This window comes from Sylvia atricapilla, chromosome 19, assembly GCF_009819655.1.
Source record: "Sylvia atricapilla isolate bSylAtr1 chromosome 19, bSylAtr1.pri, whole genome shotgun sequence".
NCBI lineage: Eukaryota > Metazoa > Chordata > Aves > Passeriformes > Sylviidae > Sylvia > Sylvia atricapilla.
Genome location: NC_089158.1, coordinates 5237223 through 5257347, shown reverse-complemented (window position 1 = coordinate 5257347; position 20125 = coordinate 5237223). Strand labels below are relative to the sequence as shown.

The following is a 20125-nucleotide window of genomic DNA, read 5'->3' as shown; positions in this document are numbered from 1 at the left end:
GCCACATTTTGAGAAGACTGCATGTCCCAAGAGACACTAGATAAAAATCATTTGGACCAAGAGGCTCAGCTAAAAGACAAGACATGTTTGGGAAAGTGACAGTTTATTCTTCTCTCCTTCAACTCATTAGGAAATGAATGATTACTCTCAAGCCAATCATAAGGCAAAAGAAGTATCATGCAGACTCCCATAATTGCATTTGTAGAATCAATTAACAATAAGACTTGTGTACCTTCAAAACCAGAAGACTTTTGATAAGATTTATATGCATTCCATTTTCTAAGAAACACCTCTAGCTTAAGTCAGGCATCCCTCTGGGTGAAACACCAAACCCTGAAGTCTTACAATCCATACCACAGTCATAATTAAAGGTTCAAAATTTGCTTTGTTCAAAGGCACAAGGCCAAGCAACACAGGTCAGCAGGACCTGGGTAGTGTCCCTGAATTTATATTTTTCATTTTTTTCTTTAGTCTCCAATTTTAGGCCTTTAGCTTTTGGTCAAAGCTCAGCTCCTCAGCAGTACAAACCTGCTTCACAAACAAAAAAGCTGAAGGTGTTTCCTTCCACATTTGCCCTGCACTATGCTCATTTTCTGTTGTGCTAAAGAAAACAGAAGCCTTGGCAGCAAATCAGTTGTGCAGTGGATTCCACTGCACTTACAAGTGAGAAGCTTGTTCTTACTGACTGCTGGCATGTGAACAGGAGGAACATTAACATTCTGCACTGACTCGTCATGTTCTGTCAATCCCAGGACAGGGTCCCTTTGATGACAAAGAAATGTGCATTTAAATAATTTTTAAAATTTGTCAATTTCCATTACTACATGGAATGATAAATATTATATAAAAGAATTAAATAGTGATCCCAAGAGTAACCTGTAAGTCCAGAAAACAGAATGGACCGGCATAAAACAAATAAAGAGGCATCTTACTTCAAAAATCTAAGGTTACAATTACTATAAAATACCTCCCTCAGCCACTGGAAAATAAACCATTAGAGTCAAATTCAGTCAGCTCCATTAATGGCCAGGGACCCTTGGATTTAATGGGGACTGCAGCTCTTGGCCCTGCCCATAACACCCAGTGCCATGGGGGAAAGAGACTTTCAGTGAGACCAACCTCTTCTGGAAATATGAACAATCTCATTTCTGAGATCTTATCCGTGAATAGAGGACTGTCCAAGTCCAAATTCAAAAGGAAAAGCACTCTAGAATGCACATTTCCAATTTCATGGCTTAAAGTCTGTAAGTGTGCACATATAAAAATGTAAGATCTCAGGGCTCCTGTAAGATTCTTAAAAAACCTGGGTCTACTTTATCTTCAAGTAACTGAAATGAATTTCTCCAATTCTACTGGGGTCTAGAACTGCTGTAATACATTTAGATTTTCTACTTTTGACACTACTGCTGAAAATACCCAATATACTCCTAAGGAAAAAAATAACTGAAAACTTCTCCTTGGTCCAAGAAATTATGAATAACATGAACTTTGCTGTACAGTTATAAGTTATTGTTTTGAGTTGACAAACACCCATGATGTGATATCTGAAGAGGAAGGGGCGGAAGGAGGCAGATACCTAATATCTCACAAGCTTTCCCAGTGCCCAACCTCAGAAAGCAGCTTTCAGTCAGAATACCTGAGTCTAACTGATGCAAATAAGATATAAAATGCACATGTAGTTTTACTTCCATTTCACAATATCTCCTGCATTCCTGCAGGGAAGTTATAAAACTGCAATGCCTCTACAAAATTATATACCACTTTGAGCCAAACCAGCAGCAAATTCTCTTTCACCATTCATTTCATCCACAGCTTGAATAGACTCTTCAAAGTGCTCTACAAATCTAAGACACTATACAACAGATGCTCTGCTGCATCTTCCTTCTAAGGTGATGCAGCATAGCTTGGGAGTTTGGAATGAGATCAGAGTACCAGCAGCAATACTGACAGCTTTTCCCTGGGACAGCACTACAGCTCTTTGTTTATTCCACTTTCCACCTGAACCACTGTCACAGTCTGACAAAGGAATGGCTCTGTAATCCAGTATTTCAGTGAATCCAGAATAAACCAGAAAACTGTAGGCTTATTCCTGCTCTCCAGGAACAAGGCTGTGCCCTAAGCCAACTCACTGCATTTCCAGTATTTAATATGAATTTAGTAACACTGACATAAGTGAGCTCTGGGTCATCAGAGCCCTGAGAATGTCATGGTCCACACTAGAATTACCTTCTGAACCTCATCATCAGTACCAGGGAAACCAGCTTCATATGGCACAGCTTTGCCCATCCCAGAACCAGGGATTAGATTTAAGACTGACATGATTTCTTCAAACAGAGATGCTTTTCCCAAGCTTTTGTTTGTTGTTTGAAGTCAAAAAAGGTGCATTATAGCATCTCTCCTCAAACCCCGAAAAGTAAAGTGACTTGAAGATAAAAATGCCACCACTGGAAGATCCACTGATGCAGAGTCTATGCCGGCACCCAGATAGGGAGTGGATGAGCCTCTGTGTTAAAGACATATTTGTCAAGGTTGATTAAGTCTATGTCATCTGAAAACAGCAGAAACATGTATTTGAGTGTTTCCCCAAGGAAGAAGCTCTCCATTTTATCCCGTGGTTCTGGATTACTCGGATTCTGAACATTGTTAATGGATGTATAACCACCTGTAGGAACCTTAAGAAAAAAAAAAATTAAAAAATTGTATCTTTACATAATCTTAAATAATTTTTTACTTCCTAACATCCAGATGCATTTGGAGAAGGTAAGTGCTAAGAAACAGATCATCATGTTTTCGTGCTTTTCATTTTTTTGAAAATTTCATACTTAGTTTTCATTTTCATATAAAGCTTCAGTGATTAAAAAAAAATCTCATTGCATTTTAAAAGAAACCATAATGATAAATGAAGCAAAATATCCATTTGTGCTTAGGGTAGAGACGTATCACAAAGAACATCCCTTCAAAGTTTCTGGACAAATATACAGAAAGGAACCAGTGATTTCTACATTAGAGCTGGCCCAAGCCTTGTATCCATTTCTCTTAAGAACAGGCCACTGACATTTGGTGCCACACTTTCACAGCATATCAGTGACATACAGTGGCTCCACAAGCACTGTAGTTAGAATGAATAGAAAACCCTTTTATTAAACCATTAATGCCATTTTGTGCTATTTTTTTTTCCTTTGGCAACTTCAATTGAAGAGTTCTTTCAATCCAACCATGTCCTTCTCAGCTTCCAAAGTCTAAAAACTACAGATACTAACACTTTGGTAGTCTTGCCTATAGCTTCTGCATTTCACCTTTTCATCAATGCAATACAATTTCTTTCACTATATGGACTAAGAAAGGTATCTCCATCTGTAAGAAAATTATTTTTCTGTATATACTTAAAGATTCCTCCACAGTTATCTGATGAATCTTGAAACACAGTATCTTTTCAAAGTTGGTCTTAGAAAGCATGTGAGCAAATACAGTCCTGACAGAAGGTCATTATAATCTGGCCTTACCCGTGTGTATCTGTTGAAATTCTGCAAGATTTCCCAGCCCCAGTCTTGGTATTTCTTATCACCAGTGAATCTGTACATATAAAAAAGGCTTTCCACAGTTTCTGGTCGCAGTAAGTTGTGCCTGTCTGCAGGCTGCAAGAGAAAAAATGGTAAGAGTATTTCAGACAAGGAATTTCCTCAAGGATACACAGAGAGAAAAACAATTATTCACATCTCCATCTGCTCCTAAGAGTTTGCTACGTGTAAGTCAGCTTCTAAATATACTGCTGGGGTAACTAAAACCAAAGCCTAGGGTACAGCTAGAAGGCAAGGCAGCAAAAGAATTAACTGTTTCACAACAAACCCCATCTCTAATAACTGGCCGGGAGTTCAACAGCAGAAGAGAGCTAAGGAGAAATCATGGAACTGGAGTCCAGGCCAGCTATCTGCTCACCTTGATTTCCACATCCTTGTGGCCCTTCTGTGCATGGAGGTTGAAGTGTACAATCTCTGGGCTCAGGCCTGTCTCTACTTGAGCATACATCTGGTAGCAGGTTTCTATAAGAGTTTCAGCCAATTTCATATGATCAGCAGGCAGACCATTGTGAGCTCCCAGTGCTAAAGTACCCGGCAAGAAGCAAACCAAGTGATCCTGCAAGGCAAGACAACTCTTACTGAGAAGTTACATATCAAATGGCAAGGGGAGGTAAGGGGGTCCAGGACTGTACCTTTGTCTTTCTAGGTTTTTTATTCTTCCTCTTTTTCAAAACACATTTCTGGTACCAACAACTTGAGGGTAACTTTTTAAAAATCTGATATAATTTAACATGAATCGTGCAGAAATCCTTAATTTCAAAAATGTACAAGAATGTGTTTTTATGAGAAGTTTCTGAAAAAAAGGTCTCAGGTCATGTTGAGGGGAAGGAGAGTGTCTTTTGGTTTACCAGAAGCATACATTTCATATTAGTTCATGCAGGGTGTCAACAGAACCACCTACAGGCTTGGTTGTTCTCATTCTTGGGCTAATCTACCACTGATATAAGAAAGTAAAGCACTGCAGATTAATGTCACATATGGGATCTTAAATGATTCACAACATTCAGAATCAAAGCTCAGGTCTCATCACTCAAAAATGTAGTAAAACCACTCTGATGCCCCTGTATGGATCTTTAAAACCTTTGTCCAGTCCTTAAGGAAAGTTGAGGGTTGTAAAGGCCAGCATAGACACAGAAGCCAAACATCCCCCACTTTTCCAGCTGGCCAGGGTAAGAGATCTGTCCAGCCTTTCACCCAATAATAATGGAGTAAAACCAAAATTCTGACTCCCTGAAACAAAATGAAGTGTTCTGACACATACAGATACCTAAGCAAAATCTATTTGTCTCAATTCAACTCTGTCCTACCTTGGGATGGGGCAGCCCCCCCTTTACCCAAAACCCAGACTCTGGTCTTACTCACAGCTGGTTTTTTGGAGCACTTTTGGGAAATTCAGATTCACATGCCAAAAACTAGAAGTGAGTATCTTAAAAATACTACATCAGGAAAGGCTATACATACATTAATACATCACTTGTCTTTCAGACAAGCCACACACATACAATACCTGAGAATTTTAACTGAAAGATCTTAAAATGCACAAATTAGGTGCAGAGGATTAAGATGAATCAATTTTCCCTACAGCACACCGCATAGTTTTACTCAGTAATCTTTCAGGTAGGAAAATAAAGATGTAATAAATAGACAAAAACCCCCAAAATTATTAATTTCTTTTTAAACTCCATAATACAATATTAGATGACATGCTTCTTTTGAAGGCAAATCTGAAAACACAGGTATGCAAGTGTCTACATATATTTTTGAATTATGGAAAATTATTAATACGTAAAGTGGGTGTTATCTCAACAATTTCAAACACTGGAATTTTATGACCAAAACAGAAAAAAAGGAAAAAAAAGAGAAAGAAAATTTAATTCCAGCACCAAAATGTTCAGTCTTGAAGGAAGAAAATGGGTTTACTAGAGTAACTCATAGAGAAAAAAAGGCCCCAGGGTTGCACAAGTGGTTAGTATCTACAAGGCAGTTACTCATTACTGCCATCACACTGGACAGATGTGTATCTATTTATCATCTTGAGTTTCAGGGGTTTTTTGTTTGGGTCTTTTTTTTTGTGCTTTTGTTTTGTTTGGTTTTGTTTTTTGAGAGGGAAAAGCTTTTCATTTGCCCCTCTGTTGGGTTTTATTTAAATTTTGTAATGGTTTTTCTGGTTTCTTTTGCAGTTGTATTTCTTACCATCTTGGCACTGAAATGGCCATGAGCAAGCTCTCCTACAAAAGTAAGCTTCTTAGGTTCTGATCTCTGAAGAAGATGCTTTTTCACTCCTTCTATGGCTCTCATATAGTCTTCCAACAGCCTGTGAAAAAAATCATTCCCACTTGGCTCACATGCACACAGAACATATTTGGTCATAGCTGATGTTCAGCACAATCTTTTAGGCAACTGTTACTTCAGTCTAAAAAGTAATATTTAACTAAATGTTAAAACTTATAAAACCCCTCAGTAACCCTCAACATGACATTAACTGGTTGCCACTACCATGTAGCAATAGTGGGTTTACTTGAAAAGTAAATAGTAATTAATAATATTTTAATACTTATTCAAATATTAAAGAAGACACCTGCAACTGTTTCTAGGCAATAACCAGATTTTATTTCAAAAATCCTTGGAAGCAGAGTTATTGGAATCACAGAAAATCTAGGCTAGGAAGGACCTCTTGGAGGTCTTTACTTCAACCTCTGCTCTGAAGCAGATTCAGTTACATCAGGTTGTCTGAGTGGTCACCCAAGCAATTTTTTAGTACCCGCCAGCCAAAGATGGAGATTCAAAGAGTCTGAGCAATCTCTTCCAACTGACCTTTCTCATTGTGAAACATGTTTCACAATGTTTAATTTCCTACTTCCTCATTTTTCAAGTACTTTCAAATGTGGAAAACAACCTGTTGATTGTGAGGCTCACAAAATGCCATTGTGGTCCCAGAAGACACTGGTCTCCATTTACAGTAAGGTTAGCCTTGGAAACAGCAGTGATGACAGCTTTTTTTGCAGAAAGGCCTCTGGTCTGACACACAGAAATACTTCCAAGAGGCACATTTTTGCTCTGTCTGCATTAAACTCCTTGAAATTACCAAGGTCTAACATAATTAGCTTATATGCAGCCTTGTCTTGAAGGAAAGCTTCTTTTCCAACATCTTTAACTCCTCCTTCCAAACACTCTTCCACTAAGGCAGTACAAATAAAAGGAACATATGAGACTTGAAGAGGGACTTTTTACAAGGGCATGTAGTGATAGAGCCAGGGTCTTTAAATCGAAAGGAAGTAGATTGACACTGGATATTAGGATGAAATTTTTTGCTGTGAGGGTGAGGAGGCCCTGACACAGGTTGCCCAGAGGAACTGTGGCTGCCTGGAAGTCCCAGGCCAGGCTGGATGGGAGCAACCTGGCCTAGTGGAAGGTGTCCCCACCCATGGCAGGGGTGGGACAGGATGGGCTTTAACACCCCTTCCAACCCCAACCAGTCTGGGATTCTGGAATTAAAGAGAAGATAGCACAAACATCAAACTTCTGTTGTCTCCTTTTACTAACAAACCCAGAGCAAACACAGACATCACTGTTGAAAGGAAATGCCCACAGTATTTCAGAAGTGTCTAATTATGCTCAATATCTATTGAAAAGACTTAACTCTCATCTCCTGTCTGTGACACTTCTCACATTTGATGACCTGAGGAAGAAAAGGGTTTTGTGGAGAGTGATTTTTAAGACTAAAGTTAACTCTGATCACGTTCTTTCATCAAGTTACCACAGGTCTCTCTTTCTGCTTAACTTGCTTTTAAAAACAATAAGAAGTTCAGCCGACTCTTGGGCACATTCATTATTTTTCTTTTAGCAGCCAACTACAACAAGAGTTTTACATCTCACCTAATTATCACACCAATATGAGAACTGTAAAGAACTTACTCATTTTCTTTCTTTCCACCCTGAATCCACTGCTTGAGAAGATACTCATAGTAGCTGTCAGCTCTGGCTCCCAGAGTGTAGACCCCCAGGTGGGTGAACTGCCCACTGTTGGTATTTATGAACATAGGCACGAGGCCATCGTTTTTCCCTGAGAGGGTGTGAACGTGCTTCATCACCTCATCTACAGCTTTCTGTACAAGAAAGAAAATGGCAAACATAAGTTATAAGTATAAATGAAGTACAGAACTGTGTCTCGTCACTATAGTCCAGTAACAAATCTGTAACTCTGCTTCCCCAAATAAGCATCAGGGACATCACGTTTAGCCAGAGCAATATACTAAATTCAAGATTTCAGACTTTGGGACTCTCAAAATATGATGTTCTGGATATGTTCAAGTACTCTGAAGTAATTATAATTGTTTCTTTTCTTTGAAGGCAAGCCCACTCAAAAGCCAGTACTACAGCACTCAGATTTATTGGGACTTGCAAAGTAGAAGTCCAGAAAAAATAACAACTACAAGAATCTATTTAGCAATAGCTAAGGTTCTTTAAATTACTGCATTCTTCAACACTGAGCTTGCAGATACAGTTCAAAATAATAACATCAGCAAAGAAAAGTAAGTGGAAAATATTATTTTCTCTGAAATTCTTTCTATTTCAACTAACTTTTCCCTATATGGTGACCTGCTCTCAGACTCTTACCTAGTGATGGTAACATTTCAGTTTTGTTCTCTGCATATAGAAAATGGTATCAAGAAACCACACTCTATTTTATTTTTTTTTTTTTAGTTAAAAGCTGTTTCTGAGGAAGACAAATAATTGCTCATCTCCACTACTACTTTTGGTATTCAATAAAATAATGGAATAGTTTGTTTCTTTTTGTTCCCTTGTCTAGAGTTTCACAACTTATTTATCATAACTTATAGACTACTGTGAGCACTGTGAGCACTGATGGAGAATCCAGTGGTAGAGCTCCAGAGAAATGGAAAAGGGAAGAGACATCAACTGATTCTTGCATACCTGGAATTTCTCGTCTCCAGTCAGACGAGAGAGCTCCCTAAACTCCAGCTGAATGCTGGTCACCTCTGCCACAGTGCTGTCAGATGTCCAGCGAGGGGGATGTGCAGTGCCCCGACCAATGTTGACATCAGAATATGGTATCTTGGAGGGGGTCTTGAATGCTGGCATAAGCCTGTTTCCAATGTCTTTCTAAAGAAAACCCAGGAGTACAGGACAAAACAACAAACAAACCAAAAACACGTATATACACATGCACATCTCATTAGATTTTCTTCACAAAGCAGACAGAAAAAAACAGAACAGCAGCTTAAGTTTTAGATGATGCAAGCAATTAAAGAAATTTTAAAAGTCATTAACTTATGGATAGTAATGAGCAGAGTTTCCATCTTGTCCTTACCACTGCAGGCCTCATCTGAGGCTGCAATCCCTATCATGCAGTCACTGGCTGATCTAGCCAATCTGATGAGGTGGCTGATGCTGTTAAGACACACAGAAAGGGCAACAAAAGACAACCAATAGCCTCTGCCCATCATTTATTTCCTCTTTTGTTTCACGAACTTTATGATGGTCAGCCATTCATCAGAAGAGCCAACATACAAGAGGTGACAAACACAGCAAGGCTTTGAGGTTGTACAGGGAGCAGAAGTGCAAGCTTCAAAGCTTAATGGTAAATGCCTTTCCCACCATTTGAAATATGAAACTGTTAAAAAGCAGCATCATTTAACTTTCTGAGGAATCTTCCCTCAGCTTTGTCCAATGTGGAATACAAAACCCAGTTTCATTTGTAAGGCAAATCACTCACAGCTTTTTCCAGGAAAAGGCTATCTCCAGAGAGGTGGTAGGTGCTCAGCAAGCCACCCAGGATACGGATAGTGCTCTCAAATAGGTTCACATCCACGTTTTTATCAAATACTAAATCATTTGCCACCCATTTTCTTGCTTCTTCAAACTCTGCAAAACATAAAAGGTAATGTGGTTATGAACTTCCAGCATGTTCCAGCAACTAAAGACATGAGTACTCCATATATTGATGACAGTTATTTGTATTTGTCTACAGAGATAATTTTAGGTAGAAAATTAAAATGAAGAACACATGCTGGCAGAAGTTTCATTATCCTTGGCCTAATTCTTATTCAGCACACACCACAGATGCATACAGACAGAAATATCCACCAAAACAGAAAGTCCTTAATAGTTTAAGGAAGGAAGAAATAGCGGAATTTTTAATTAAAATAGTCCAGAAATTAAAATCTTTCAAATCCATCCATTTGACTTGTCAGATAATTAGTTACACTTCCACAAAGCCATATAGTTTTAATTAAATCTTTTTCAATCAAAGCTGTTATCTACCAACTGGTAACATTTTCAGTCAACAGCTATAGTCTAGCAATGTCCTCAGGAGCCTGCTTCCTGCAAGACATTGCAATTTTTTTCTCTAGAAACAAAAGTGGTTGTTTATCACACTACTCATTCCAAAGAAAGATTAAAAGAAAAGCCATATTAGGTTCGTCAACCAGCTTAGCAGCATCATCACTCAATGACTGCTATGGAACAAGGTGTCTTCATGGTGCATGAGTCAGCTTAGCCCTCACAATTGGAGGCTGAGCTATTTCAGCAATCTCACAGCTTCTGGAAACTCCTGCTTGTGAGAAGCAGCAAAACAACCAGTTTGCCAGAAACTGAACGCATTCCTTAGGAGATCAATTCTGAAGCAAATGGATGGCTTTGCACCCTTCACTCTTGGATGCTGGGCAAATACATGATGTTTGGCACATTGAGAAGAATGACTAAAAACCTCCAGTCAGTGTTGTCAGCAGTACAACAGGAAAGGCAGAGTTCTCTTCTCTGCTTTTGCATTCATCAGCTAATAAGAAAGACTAGCCTCAAACAGAAACTCCCATTTACATAGCATTTGTTATTCCAAAGAAACCCCAGGAGCTCTCTAAGACAGTCAGCAGAACTGATATAAAATAGAAAAAAGCCCTCATCAAGAACCCATTTTCAACATATCTTTAATACTAATAATTTATTTTAAAAACTCTACTCAGTTCACAATATTTTAGGAAAAAAAAGAGGAGCACACTGACTTGATCAAACTTCAAGATAGCCTGCTCAGGCCTAGACATATTATTTTACATGACATATTATTTTACCCAAACTTCAAAGGCAGAGGAGACAGAACCATGAAATAGTTTGAGTATTTATTGTACCATCACTGGCAGCTCTCTTCTCCCTATCTTGACAGAAAAAGCTGCAAGCTTAGTAAAAGGTTACAAAGGTGGCTATCTGCCATGGTTCAATGGATATAGTTCCAGAAATTTTTAAATACCATTTAACAAACCTCTCTGCGTCACCAAAAAAAACCCCAAACAACCAACAACAAAAAAATGGTCTTAAACACTAATTAAGCATTTAAGTTCTTTGCAACAGAATTACAAATTTCTTGGCTTAGTTTTTAAAATCAGTTCAAAAGTTTTCTAACATATTTCCAGAAAAACTCCCAAAAATACAGACAACAAAACAACTCAGGAAAGAGGTACTGAGCACTCCCTTTCTCCACCCATGGATTCCTTACAGGAACAGCCTTCTTAAATCCACACATGAAATATTGATATGAGATGTGATAAAACACAAGCGAGGAACATATGGCAAACTACCCAAGAGTGATGGGCAGGAAGCCTTCAGTGGCTGTATAATGGCACAGATGTTTTAGTACAGAAATAAAGACCAGGAACTTTTGTAAAACATCCCTCAAATTCTACCAGATATATATACTGTGTACACATATATATGTATCTATGTATTTACACTCACAGGAAAACTGAATTTATAGGCCACGTGTAATAAATATTCCCCTGAAAGAGCTCTGAACATGCACTGCCTGAAGAGAAATTGAGGAACTCATTTAGAGGGAAAAAAATGGAAGAGAAAAAAAAAAAAAAAGAGGAAAGAAAATTACCTTCTTTTAAGCCTAAAATCCACATGGTATCCAAGGCATCAATTAAGGTAAGCCCAAGTCCAAACCACTCGCTGTAGGACTTGGACAAAGGCTTCAGCTCATCATGACCCCAGGCAAAATCCTTGTACCCTTTCCAGGCATGGCGGAAGGCTTCAATGACAGCCAGCTGGCGCTCATTGATGGGCACTGCAAAGGACAAACAGCACCTTGCTCAGGACTTCTGCAGGGCACTGATGGAACTCTACTCTGCACCACTTGGAACTGCACTGCATTCCCCTGAAAATAAAATTTCTTCCAAAGTAACTGATCGGTGCAATGGAAAAACCGCTCTCACGCTGTTCATTTCAGAACAGCCGTTCCTCTGCAGAATAACCAGTCAGCGTTTCCAGTCAGCAATTCAGCCAAGTGGAAATAGAATATTCTCCCTGGCAACAAAAACTGTCACTTCTGCAAATAAAACATTAAAATAATCACATGCACAGTTGTAGATGAGTATCACTAAAGCTCAAAGAGACTAAAGTCAGAAGTACCAGATCCATGGTAATTCAGGTGCTGAATACATATGCTTAACAATAAAAACCTCAGCTAATTCAACACTTAACATTTTTTCTTCTCCTTTCTGTTAAATACAATGTCACTTCTACAAAATTATTTCTATTGAACTTTCTATTTAATATCAAAATAGAAAGAAAATTTACATTTTTCATCTTGGCAAAACCATGTCGTTTTCCATAGCCGTACTGATTTTTTGCTTGCAATTTGGCATGAAGTGGAGCTTATGTTACACATTGAACATGAAAAGTTTCAAGCTTTCAAATTTTGAAAAATTAGGAACAAAGACTTCTAGAGTGGAAAATACCAAGCAGCGTAACCAACCTCATAAATATTGCAAAAGTGCAAATACATCACACTGAAATGTGCCATGTTTATCACATCAGAACTTCCTGGTTCCTTTCTGAACCCAGAAAAAAGAACAACAGGTGCTTTGTTCCATAAGCACAGCAACTTCAAGAACAATTTCTGCAGCTTTCTGGTGAGCCTTAAAACCACTTCCATTTAGTTCAGGGAGGAAGTCACTTTCCCTGTATTTGCAGAACAAAAGGAAAGGCAGAGCTGAAAAGGAAGCTGTCTCTCATGCTCTCTTCCTTTGTCCTGCCTCCTCCCAGAGGCTGTATTTTGAAGATTTGTCTCTAAAATTTATTTTCAAATTCTAAAGACTAACAAGCACAAAGGCTGGCTTAGTGAAATAAGAACACTGAAAAACTAGGATGTTCTAGGTAAGCAATCTCTCCTACACTTTTTGTTTCCTTTAATCTAAATAAATAAATAAAACAAGGTGTATGGGGAGAAACTGCACAACTTAAACCATAAAAGCAAACAAAAAAATTTTCATTAACTGTCCTATTTACCTGGTTCTTTCTGGTCTTCAGCTTCCACAGATGAAGGTTTTTCTGGTTCCATTATTTTATTGGATGGAGGTTCAGTGCTTTGGTCAGGTTCTATCACTGCTCCTCTCCAGCTGCAAATACAAGGGACTGTAATTAGGACTTTTTTTGTTCAGAGAAAATAATTCAAATGAATGGGACTTATCTCTGCATTTCTTTTGTCACACAAAGCTTTGATAAAACAGAAGTTAGATTTTGTATCAAGGATCAAAATAACTGTGTTGCCCACTAGGTAAGTTTTCTGTTCAAAGAAATTTTCTTTGCAGAGAAATTTTGTTTGATTAAGAAACACGTGTTACAAGCTCTTGGAATTTCATTAAATATCTTGGCAATGGAATTTAATAAAAAAACTTCTTCAAATAAATCAAACATCTGAAAATGCTGTGTTATAAGCAATTTGTTATCTAACAGCTCTGAAATGACCACAGTAGCTACTAATGCTAAATAGTACCACATTAATAATGATTACCAAAACTCATGATTAAGCAGAAAGGATGAGAAGCTCAAAGCACTAACTTTGCTATCAAGGGATCACAAGCCTTCTCTGCCACCACAAGTTCATAAATCAGTTTTTACAGGTTTTTAAGAAGAATATCCTGAAGGGGAAGTCTTTCAGAATGGACATCAAGATCAAACAATCTCAACCATTGCCTTTGAGCCTATTATACGCTTCCTAAGGGAACCAGGCTTACAGGACCTTTAAAGTCTATATTTTTTACAGTCAGCACATCTTCTGACTTAAATAAATGCCATATTTCATTTCTTACTTTCATTGTTTAAATTTGTAAGTAGTCTTCACTATGTTTTCATTACTCTTGTAAGTTCGCTTGTTACCGCCTGTTTCACTCTGAGTTACAGCACAAGCAGAAGCAAAACAACGAAACACTTTCAGACAACACTGACAGCCAAAATGCTGAGCCAGAGGCAGTTCTGATGCTGTGATCATACCATCTGAGCCAGTGCTAAAGAGAACATAAACACATAAAACCCCCAAGCTATGTTTTCCAAGTCTAAAGAACCTCTGCTGAACTTTTAGTTGTCTTTTCTATACGTTACTTTCCCTCACTTATTCCCAAATCAAAACACCTCCATAACCACACAAACACAGACAACCTGTTAAAGATACTACTAAATCTGTACATGGGATGAGATACCTTGTAAGAAAGAAGTAAGCACATGGTGTTACATGCACACAACTACCTACATATCCATTGGTTCTGCCTGGTCAGCCTGGGCTCACTGTGTTTAGTGGCACCAACCCACAAGCAGCACTGACACTGCTATCACTTTCCAAACCTGCCCTAGGACAAAAACACTTGTAGCAGCACTGTTATATTGATACTGTTACATTAACATTTATTACAACAAACAGCAGAAACCTCCGGACACAGAGAATCCTTCTTGACATTAAGAGTGTCTCAGTGCATCACAAATACAGCCAGCCTCACAGGGCTTCAAACCTTCTACAGCTGTGTGATGCAAACAGTAAAAATGAGAGAAACTGCACATCCATCAAAATTAAATCTATCAGCCTAGTAATATCAGCAGCTATCAGGCCAGGCCTGAGAGCAAACCCATGCAAAGAAAAAACATAAGCTCAGACACATACAACAAAAAGCCCTTAAAATTTTCACTCCAACACTCAATGGGTCTTGGAGGGGGCAAGGGGGAAGCACTGCACCTTGCCTGAAACGTTTCTACCTGATAACAGATTTCTCTGTTTTCTCTACTTTATCCACTTCCACCAACTCTTCTACAGCCCTCATGGTATCATGTCGGGTCTTCAGCTTTGTGTCTCTCTGTGGTGCCTTGATCTGAAGATTGGGAGGACCACGACGAACATGAGGCAGTTTTGGTGGCTTCTGGGAATATAAAGGGAAAAAAAAAAGTCCTTGGTAAGTTGCAGAGATGGTAAAATTTCAAACCATAAATCAACATCATTCCAGTATTAAACATAAATTCAGATAAATCTTATCTTGTTTGTTTTGCAGCAGGTGATTTCTGACCTGAATGGAAGGTATGCTAAACACCTTGTGGTTTTGTTTGCTTTAGACTTCTGGTAAAATCATCCACTTCTTAAGTTTACACTTATAAATTACTTCTAAACTACCTCTACTTCTACCAGGTATTCGTTTAACACAAGGCAGTGACAAAGGATTGTAAAGATACTTGATTCCATTTTACTAGGCAGAGTAAATTTACAAGAATTAGCAAGAAGAATGCTTCTTAAAAAAAAGCTTCTTGCTTCATAAAGCTTTCCACAATGCCAGTGTAAATACCAAGAATTACTATAGAGTAATACATGCACATTTCTGCATGATGAAAGAAATATTTCACACAAAATGTTGTATTCATTAACTGAAACCCCCTGAATTCATGAGATAAACCCATGACAAACAACACAGTAACCAGTATTCCTTTGCTCCACTAATTTACGCAGTCAGTTAACGTTCCTTTCCCACTGCATTCCCCACAAACATAACCCTTGAAAACCTCCAATCATCTGCTCTTTCTGATGCTATTTCTCAAGCTCCCAGATAACCCTTGACTCCAGGCTCCTCACAGGAGTGGAGTCAACTTTTATTGCAAGTTCTAACTCTTTCCTCCACAACAATTGCTGGAACCAAGCACTGTTTGCCTTCACAAACTTTTTGTGGCATTCGAAAACTAATTTCTTCTCACATTACCTGCAGTGAAAGCTCAGGGTAGTCTCCATGGTTGGCATCTGCTTTCTGGGGTGCTGGCAGAACAGCTGGATTTGCCAGCTTTAATCTAGGAATTGCTTGTTCTGTTCTCTGATCATCCAATGATTTGTTTGTTATACCTAGACACACAAAACCACTCAGTACAAGGAATCAACAATTAAGGCTGCAGCTTAAAATTTACAACAGTTTGCTGTATTCAAGTAGTAGATGCATCTCCAGAAACTGTTTGCATTCACAAAACATTGATAAACACACATTAACTGTTAGATACAAAGCGTTCTTTTGGTGTTAATCCTCTCCCAAATATAAAAGGAGGCTGCTAAAAGGCACATGGGGATTTTTGAAATTGATAATATCAGAGGTAAATGTGCATCAGTATTACACAAATGCTTGGAATGTCTAAACTGACAGGCAGTCAACACCAAGAGAGGATTACCTTATTCTAGTGGTTAGGTTTGAGCTACCCATATCTACATACAAACATAATCAAAAACTGCACTCAAAACCTTCAAATCTTAATCAACTGTCATAGCTTAGGAATGGTACTGCCCAATTCAGCGCCCCCTGAAACCACAAAAACCACACTGCCACTCTCTTTCCCTTGTCTGTTTTCCCCTCCCCGTTCCATCTGGAGTGGAGGAGTTGAAAATTGGAGGCACAGAAGGCAAAGATCACAGATTGAGATAAGAACAATTTACTGGAAACAGCAATGAAATAAGAAAACAAACAGTAAGGCCAACAGTATTAATAACAAAAGGTATAGGGAAAAGAATCTATTTACACGAAGGCATGAATACAGATGGGTGCCCCTGCCCTGTTTTCTCTACCAGAAGGAACTCCTTCTCCCCCAGCACAGAGCTCCTCTCTCCCACACCCAGCAATGACTGAGGTGGTACAGAACAACATCCAGGCCTTAGCCACAGCCTCTCCCCCAGCTATTTCAACAAACTAACAATCTTGGCTGAAACCAGGAACATCAACTAAAACAAAACGTTGCTCTAGTCAAGATAAAGAAAGAAAAGACATGCAAAAAATATTTTTGATTAAGCATTACATCATTCAAACATCACATAAAATCATCTCAGAAATGCACTTTAATGAATATACCCAGTCATTACTAACAGAAATTAAAACTGGTTCTAAGACCAGTTACACAATCTCCTAACTCTAACACCTCGTTCTGGCAATTGTGAGCTGTACAGAACACGTACTTTTCCATGCTTCCCCCATGCTTGTGTACGAAATTACTCCACACACTGCCAAGAACGCAAACAGGAAGAGAATGACACTCCGCTGGAGTCGGGACAGCTGCTTCCATTTCTTTAGAAGAGAAAAGAAGTGAAAGAAAGAATATTTAGCATGACATTATGAACCTATGTGGTTAAAAATAAACCCTTATTGGTTCATTCAGATTAAAACCCACAAAATTGAGTAGGTTTAATTTTACCCTGTTTCCAACTGTATATATTCATTGCTTCTTTTTTTGGATGACAAAGAAAACAGAAATCCAACCAGCTAGCACAAGGCACAAGAAGCTCACAAAAACATAAGAGCCACTTGCTGCAAGAACCTCAGAATCCACCAAATACCAAGAGTCTCAGAAAGCTTCAGCTACAGCTGACTTTGATCACAACCTCCACTGGATGACCTGAGCCCCTGCCCAGCTATGAACTGGGAAGTCAGCCAAAAGCCTCCTTCCTCCTGGCTGGGGAGGCACTGCAGAGTGCACATGCAAAACCAGAAACAGAAGAAAATGGTAGGAAAACTAAAAATGTTACTCCAACAAAGAAGAAAGGCTGAGCACCAATCACTGGAAAAGTTGTTGGTTTAATCGTCATATGGGCCGTTTGCTTAAATAGTGGGTCCCTTCCAACTCAGAATATTCTGTCAATCTGTGAAAGAGAAGTCAGGTATCCTGGCTCTGACAAGCATAGGAACTGTCACATAGAACAAGTTTTGCACCACAAAAAAAAAAAAAAACAACAACAAACCACCAAACAAAAAAACACCCAAAAAAATCCCCAAGACAAACCCACAATCTTTTCAAGTTTAGTCCTGGGCAAAAATGTATTGTTAGCACTAGATTACATGCAACAACCACTGAAAAGCTGACAGCAAATTACATTAACCTGAAAGAGGCCAATGTACATTAGCCTCCATTTACAGAGAGAGAAGCTGGAGTTAAACATTAAGGGCTAAATTGTCACTGGTTATTTTCCAACAGTCCTCCTGAAATTCACTAATTCTGGCATGGGTATACAGAGAGGGAACTTCATTGCCAGTGCTACACTTGGGAACGACTTTTCCCACAAACCACACAGTACTTCCCCCAGTCCTCATTCCCTTGGCAACAGCCAGAGGCCAGGAATGTCTCAGTGCAGAACTGTCAGTGTGCTCACGCTGAGTCCCACAGAACAATTTCCTGCCTTCCACCTGCACTGTTGACTGTACAGGAATACTCTACATCCTGCTCTGTGGACACTGCAAGATGCTAGTCCCACTGTGTCATCTTCAGTTCTGCCTGCATGGCAAACTGTATGATTCTCTCCTCACTGCAGAAAGATACTCAGAATCCAGCAGCCCTGTGGTTCATCAGGGTAGGACAGGAAAGGAAGCTTTAATTGTGGTGTCTTGCAAGGGGCAGGAGTAAGGAACAAGAACACACGAGGGCAATCACCACCATCTTACTGTTTCTTTGCTCACAAAGAATAAGGATAAAATGAAGGGTGATGACTTGGGCCCACATCTCTCCAGCTGGTAATAAAAAGAGAACTGTGTGCCTAAAAAGCTCTTCATACACTTCATCTGATGACCTGTAAAGCCTCTATAGGTGACTATACATCATCTCCTCTCTATAACAAGCGTTATATTGTTCCTCTGACTCTCTTTCCCACACAAGGCTCTCCAGCCCATGACTGCCATCCTACATGAAGATGACCTGCTCCTTCTACCCACAAGCAAACAAGGTCACTTCCCAGAGCTCTGCCAGAGGACCCCTCTCCTCATGTTCAGCTTTCACACTGAAAGCAGAACTGGACCCTCCCCTTAAGCCTTAATACAGGGAACAAAGTCACAGAGACCAAATTTCACTCCCCTTATTCCTGTCCAGAAAGCGCAGCGTTGCCTCTAAAATTTCCACTAGCAGAGGGCAGGATTTGTAGGACGTATGCCCCCGTCCTAGCTTTGTTCGTGAAAATCAAGACACGACGTGGAGATACCCCAGGAGATACCAGCCGGCGCCTTACCCCGCGGAGAGCAGCCCCCTGAGCCCCGAGAGAAGAGCCCAGCGCGGGGCCGCCCCAGGCCCACAGCCTCTGCCCGACTCGGAACTGGGGGACCACGCCAGGTCCCGCATGACACTCCAGTTGCACCTAAGCCCAGGAACACTCCTGACCGCCCAACAGCCCTCTCCCACACCCGGGTACCCTCCACACCCAGCCCGGGGACAGCCCCGGTACCGCACAGCTCCCCGCGTGGCCCTCACCCGCCAGCAGGAGCGCCGCCGCCAGGCCTTGCTGTTGTTGTAGCCACCGAGCCCGACCGTCTCCGGGCCGAGAGTGACGGAGATGAAGTCCCGGCGCGGCGGTCCCGCAGCGGCACCAGAGTACATGGCGGCGCCTCAGGGGCCGCCCGCCGCCATCGCCCCGCGGGACGGAACGGCCACTTCCGGCAGCCACTTCCGGTGCCGCTCTGGCGCCGCCGCGTCCTCTCTCGGTGGCACCGGGGCGAGGCGGGATCTGCCGTGCCCGGGGTGGGCACTCGCCGTGGGCAGAGGTCTGAGCCCGCGTTGCCTGCTCGTGGAGGTGCCCCGAGGCCGCAGCCCTCGGCGTGGGCCCGGCCCGAGCCCCCCACCTTCTTCTGGCTTAAGGCCACGGCGGGGTGCTCGGGGCTGCGTTGATTTTGCCCTCGCTTCTCGCTGTCCCGGCGCACCTCGCCCTACCTAGTCCTGCCCAGCAGCTGCCAGAGTGGGCAGTGAGGCAAAGGAGAGGCTGGGAACCCTCGCTGTTCTTCGGTGTCGTGAGAGTACATCACAGAGACCAGTCAGAGAGTCATTGGCATGGAAGAACTAGAAATGAAGAATTGCATGTGGGAGGGTGTAAATGGCCTGCAAGTCCAAGGAGGGTAGGCCGCTGTGGTGAGGCGCAGCCCCGGCAGAGACTGTTCCCCGACCCGCACGGACAGTGGGGCTCCTCCCGCCCACCGGGAGAGTGAGCACGGCCAGGGAAAACCCCGAAGTGCTGCTGCATCCGAGAGGACAGGGAAGTGCCGTCAGGATGGCATTATCACTTGCCGCCGAAAAAACCGAGACACGGTTCTCCAGCAGGTAATGAGGGAACACGGGCCTGAGAACAGACAGCTGGAATCTGTGAGAGGATGTATGTGAGTGGGTGAAAAGCAACCAGTTGTGTAAATAAACCCTTCCGTAAGACCTGGCACTGAATTTTGGTATGAGCAGGAAGGACTCACCCGACCTAACTCCTTCCTTCAGCTGCTCCTTCACAG

At 40.8% G+C, this 20125-nt stretch overlaps 1 protein-coding gene across 1 annotated transcript; it reads right to left on the bottom strand.

Moving 5' to 3' along the window:
* Positions 1-86: 86 nt before the first annotated feature.
* On the bottom strand, positions 87-19297 carry MAN1B1 (mannosidase alpha class 1B member 1). The gene is made up of 13 exons (XM_066332595.1): positions 19107-19297; positions 16834-16942; positions 15605-15741; positions 14619-14779; positions 12882-12991; positions 11473-11658; positions 9316-9464; positions 8514-8702; positions 7494-7684; positions 5772-5892; positions 3937-4134; positions 3504-3635; positions 87-2672 (listed from the first exon to the last, which is right to left on the bottom strand). The coding sequence occupies exons 1-13, from the start codon at positions 19230-19232 to the stop codon at positions 2469-2471; spliced, it is 2013 nt and encodes a 670-aa protein (XP_066188692.1). The 5' UTR covers positions 19233-19297; the 3' UTR covers positions 87-2468.
* Between the last annotated feature and the right edge of the window lie 828 nt (positions 19298-20125).

Bases quoted from the DNA above. Each gene is read 5' to 3' on its own strand.
- MAN1B1 (XM_066332595.1), bottom strand. From the start codon at position 19,232: ATGTACTCTGGTGCCGCTGCGGGACCGCCGCGCCGGGACTTCATCTCC. The intron at 14,780-15,604 runs GTAATGTGAGAA...TTATATTCCCAG, and splicing joins ACCCTGAGCTTTCACTGCAG to AAGCCACCAAAACTGCCTCA. The intron at 4,135-5,771 runs GTAAGAAATACA...CTTGCCTTGCAG, and splicing joins GCCATTTCAGTGCCAAGATG to GATCACTTGGTTTGCTTCTT.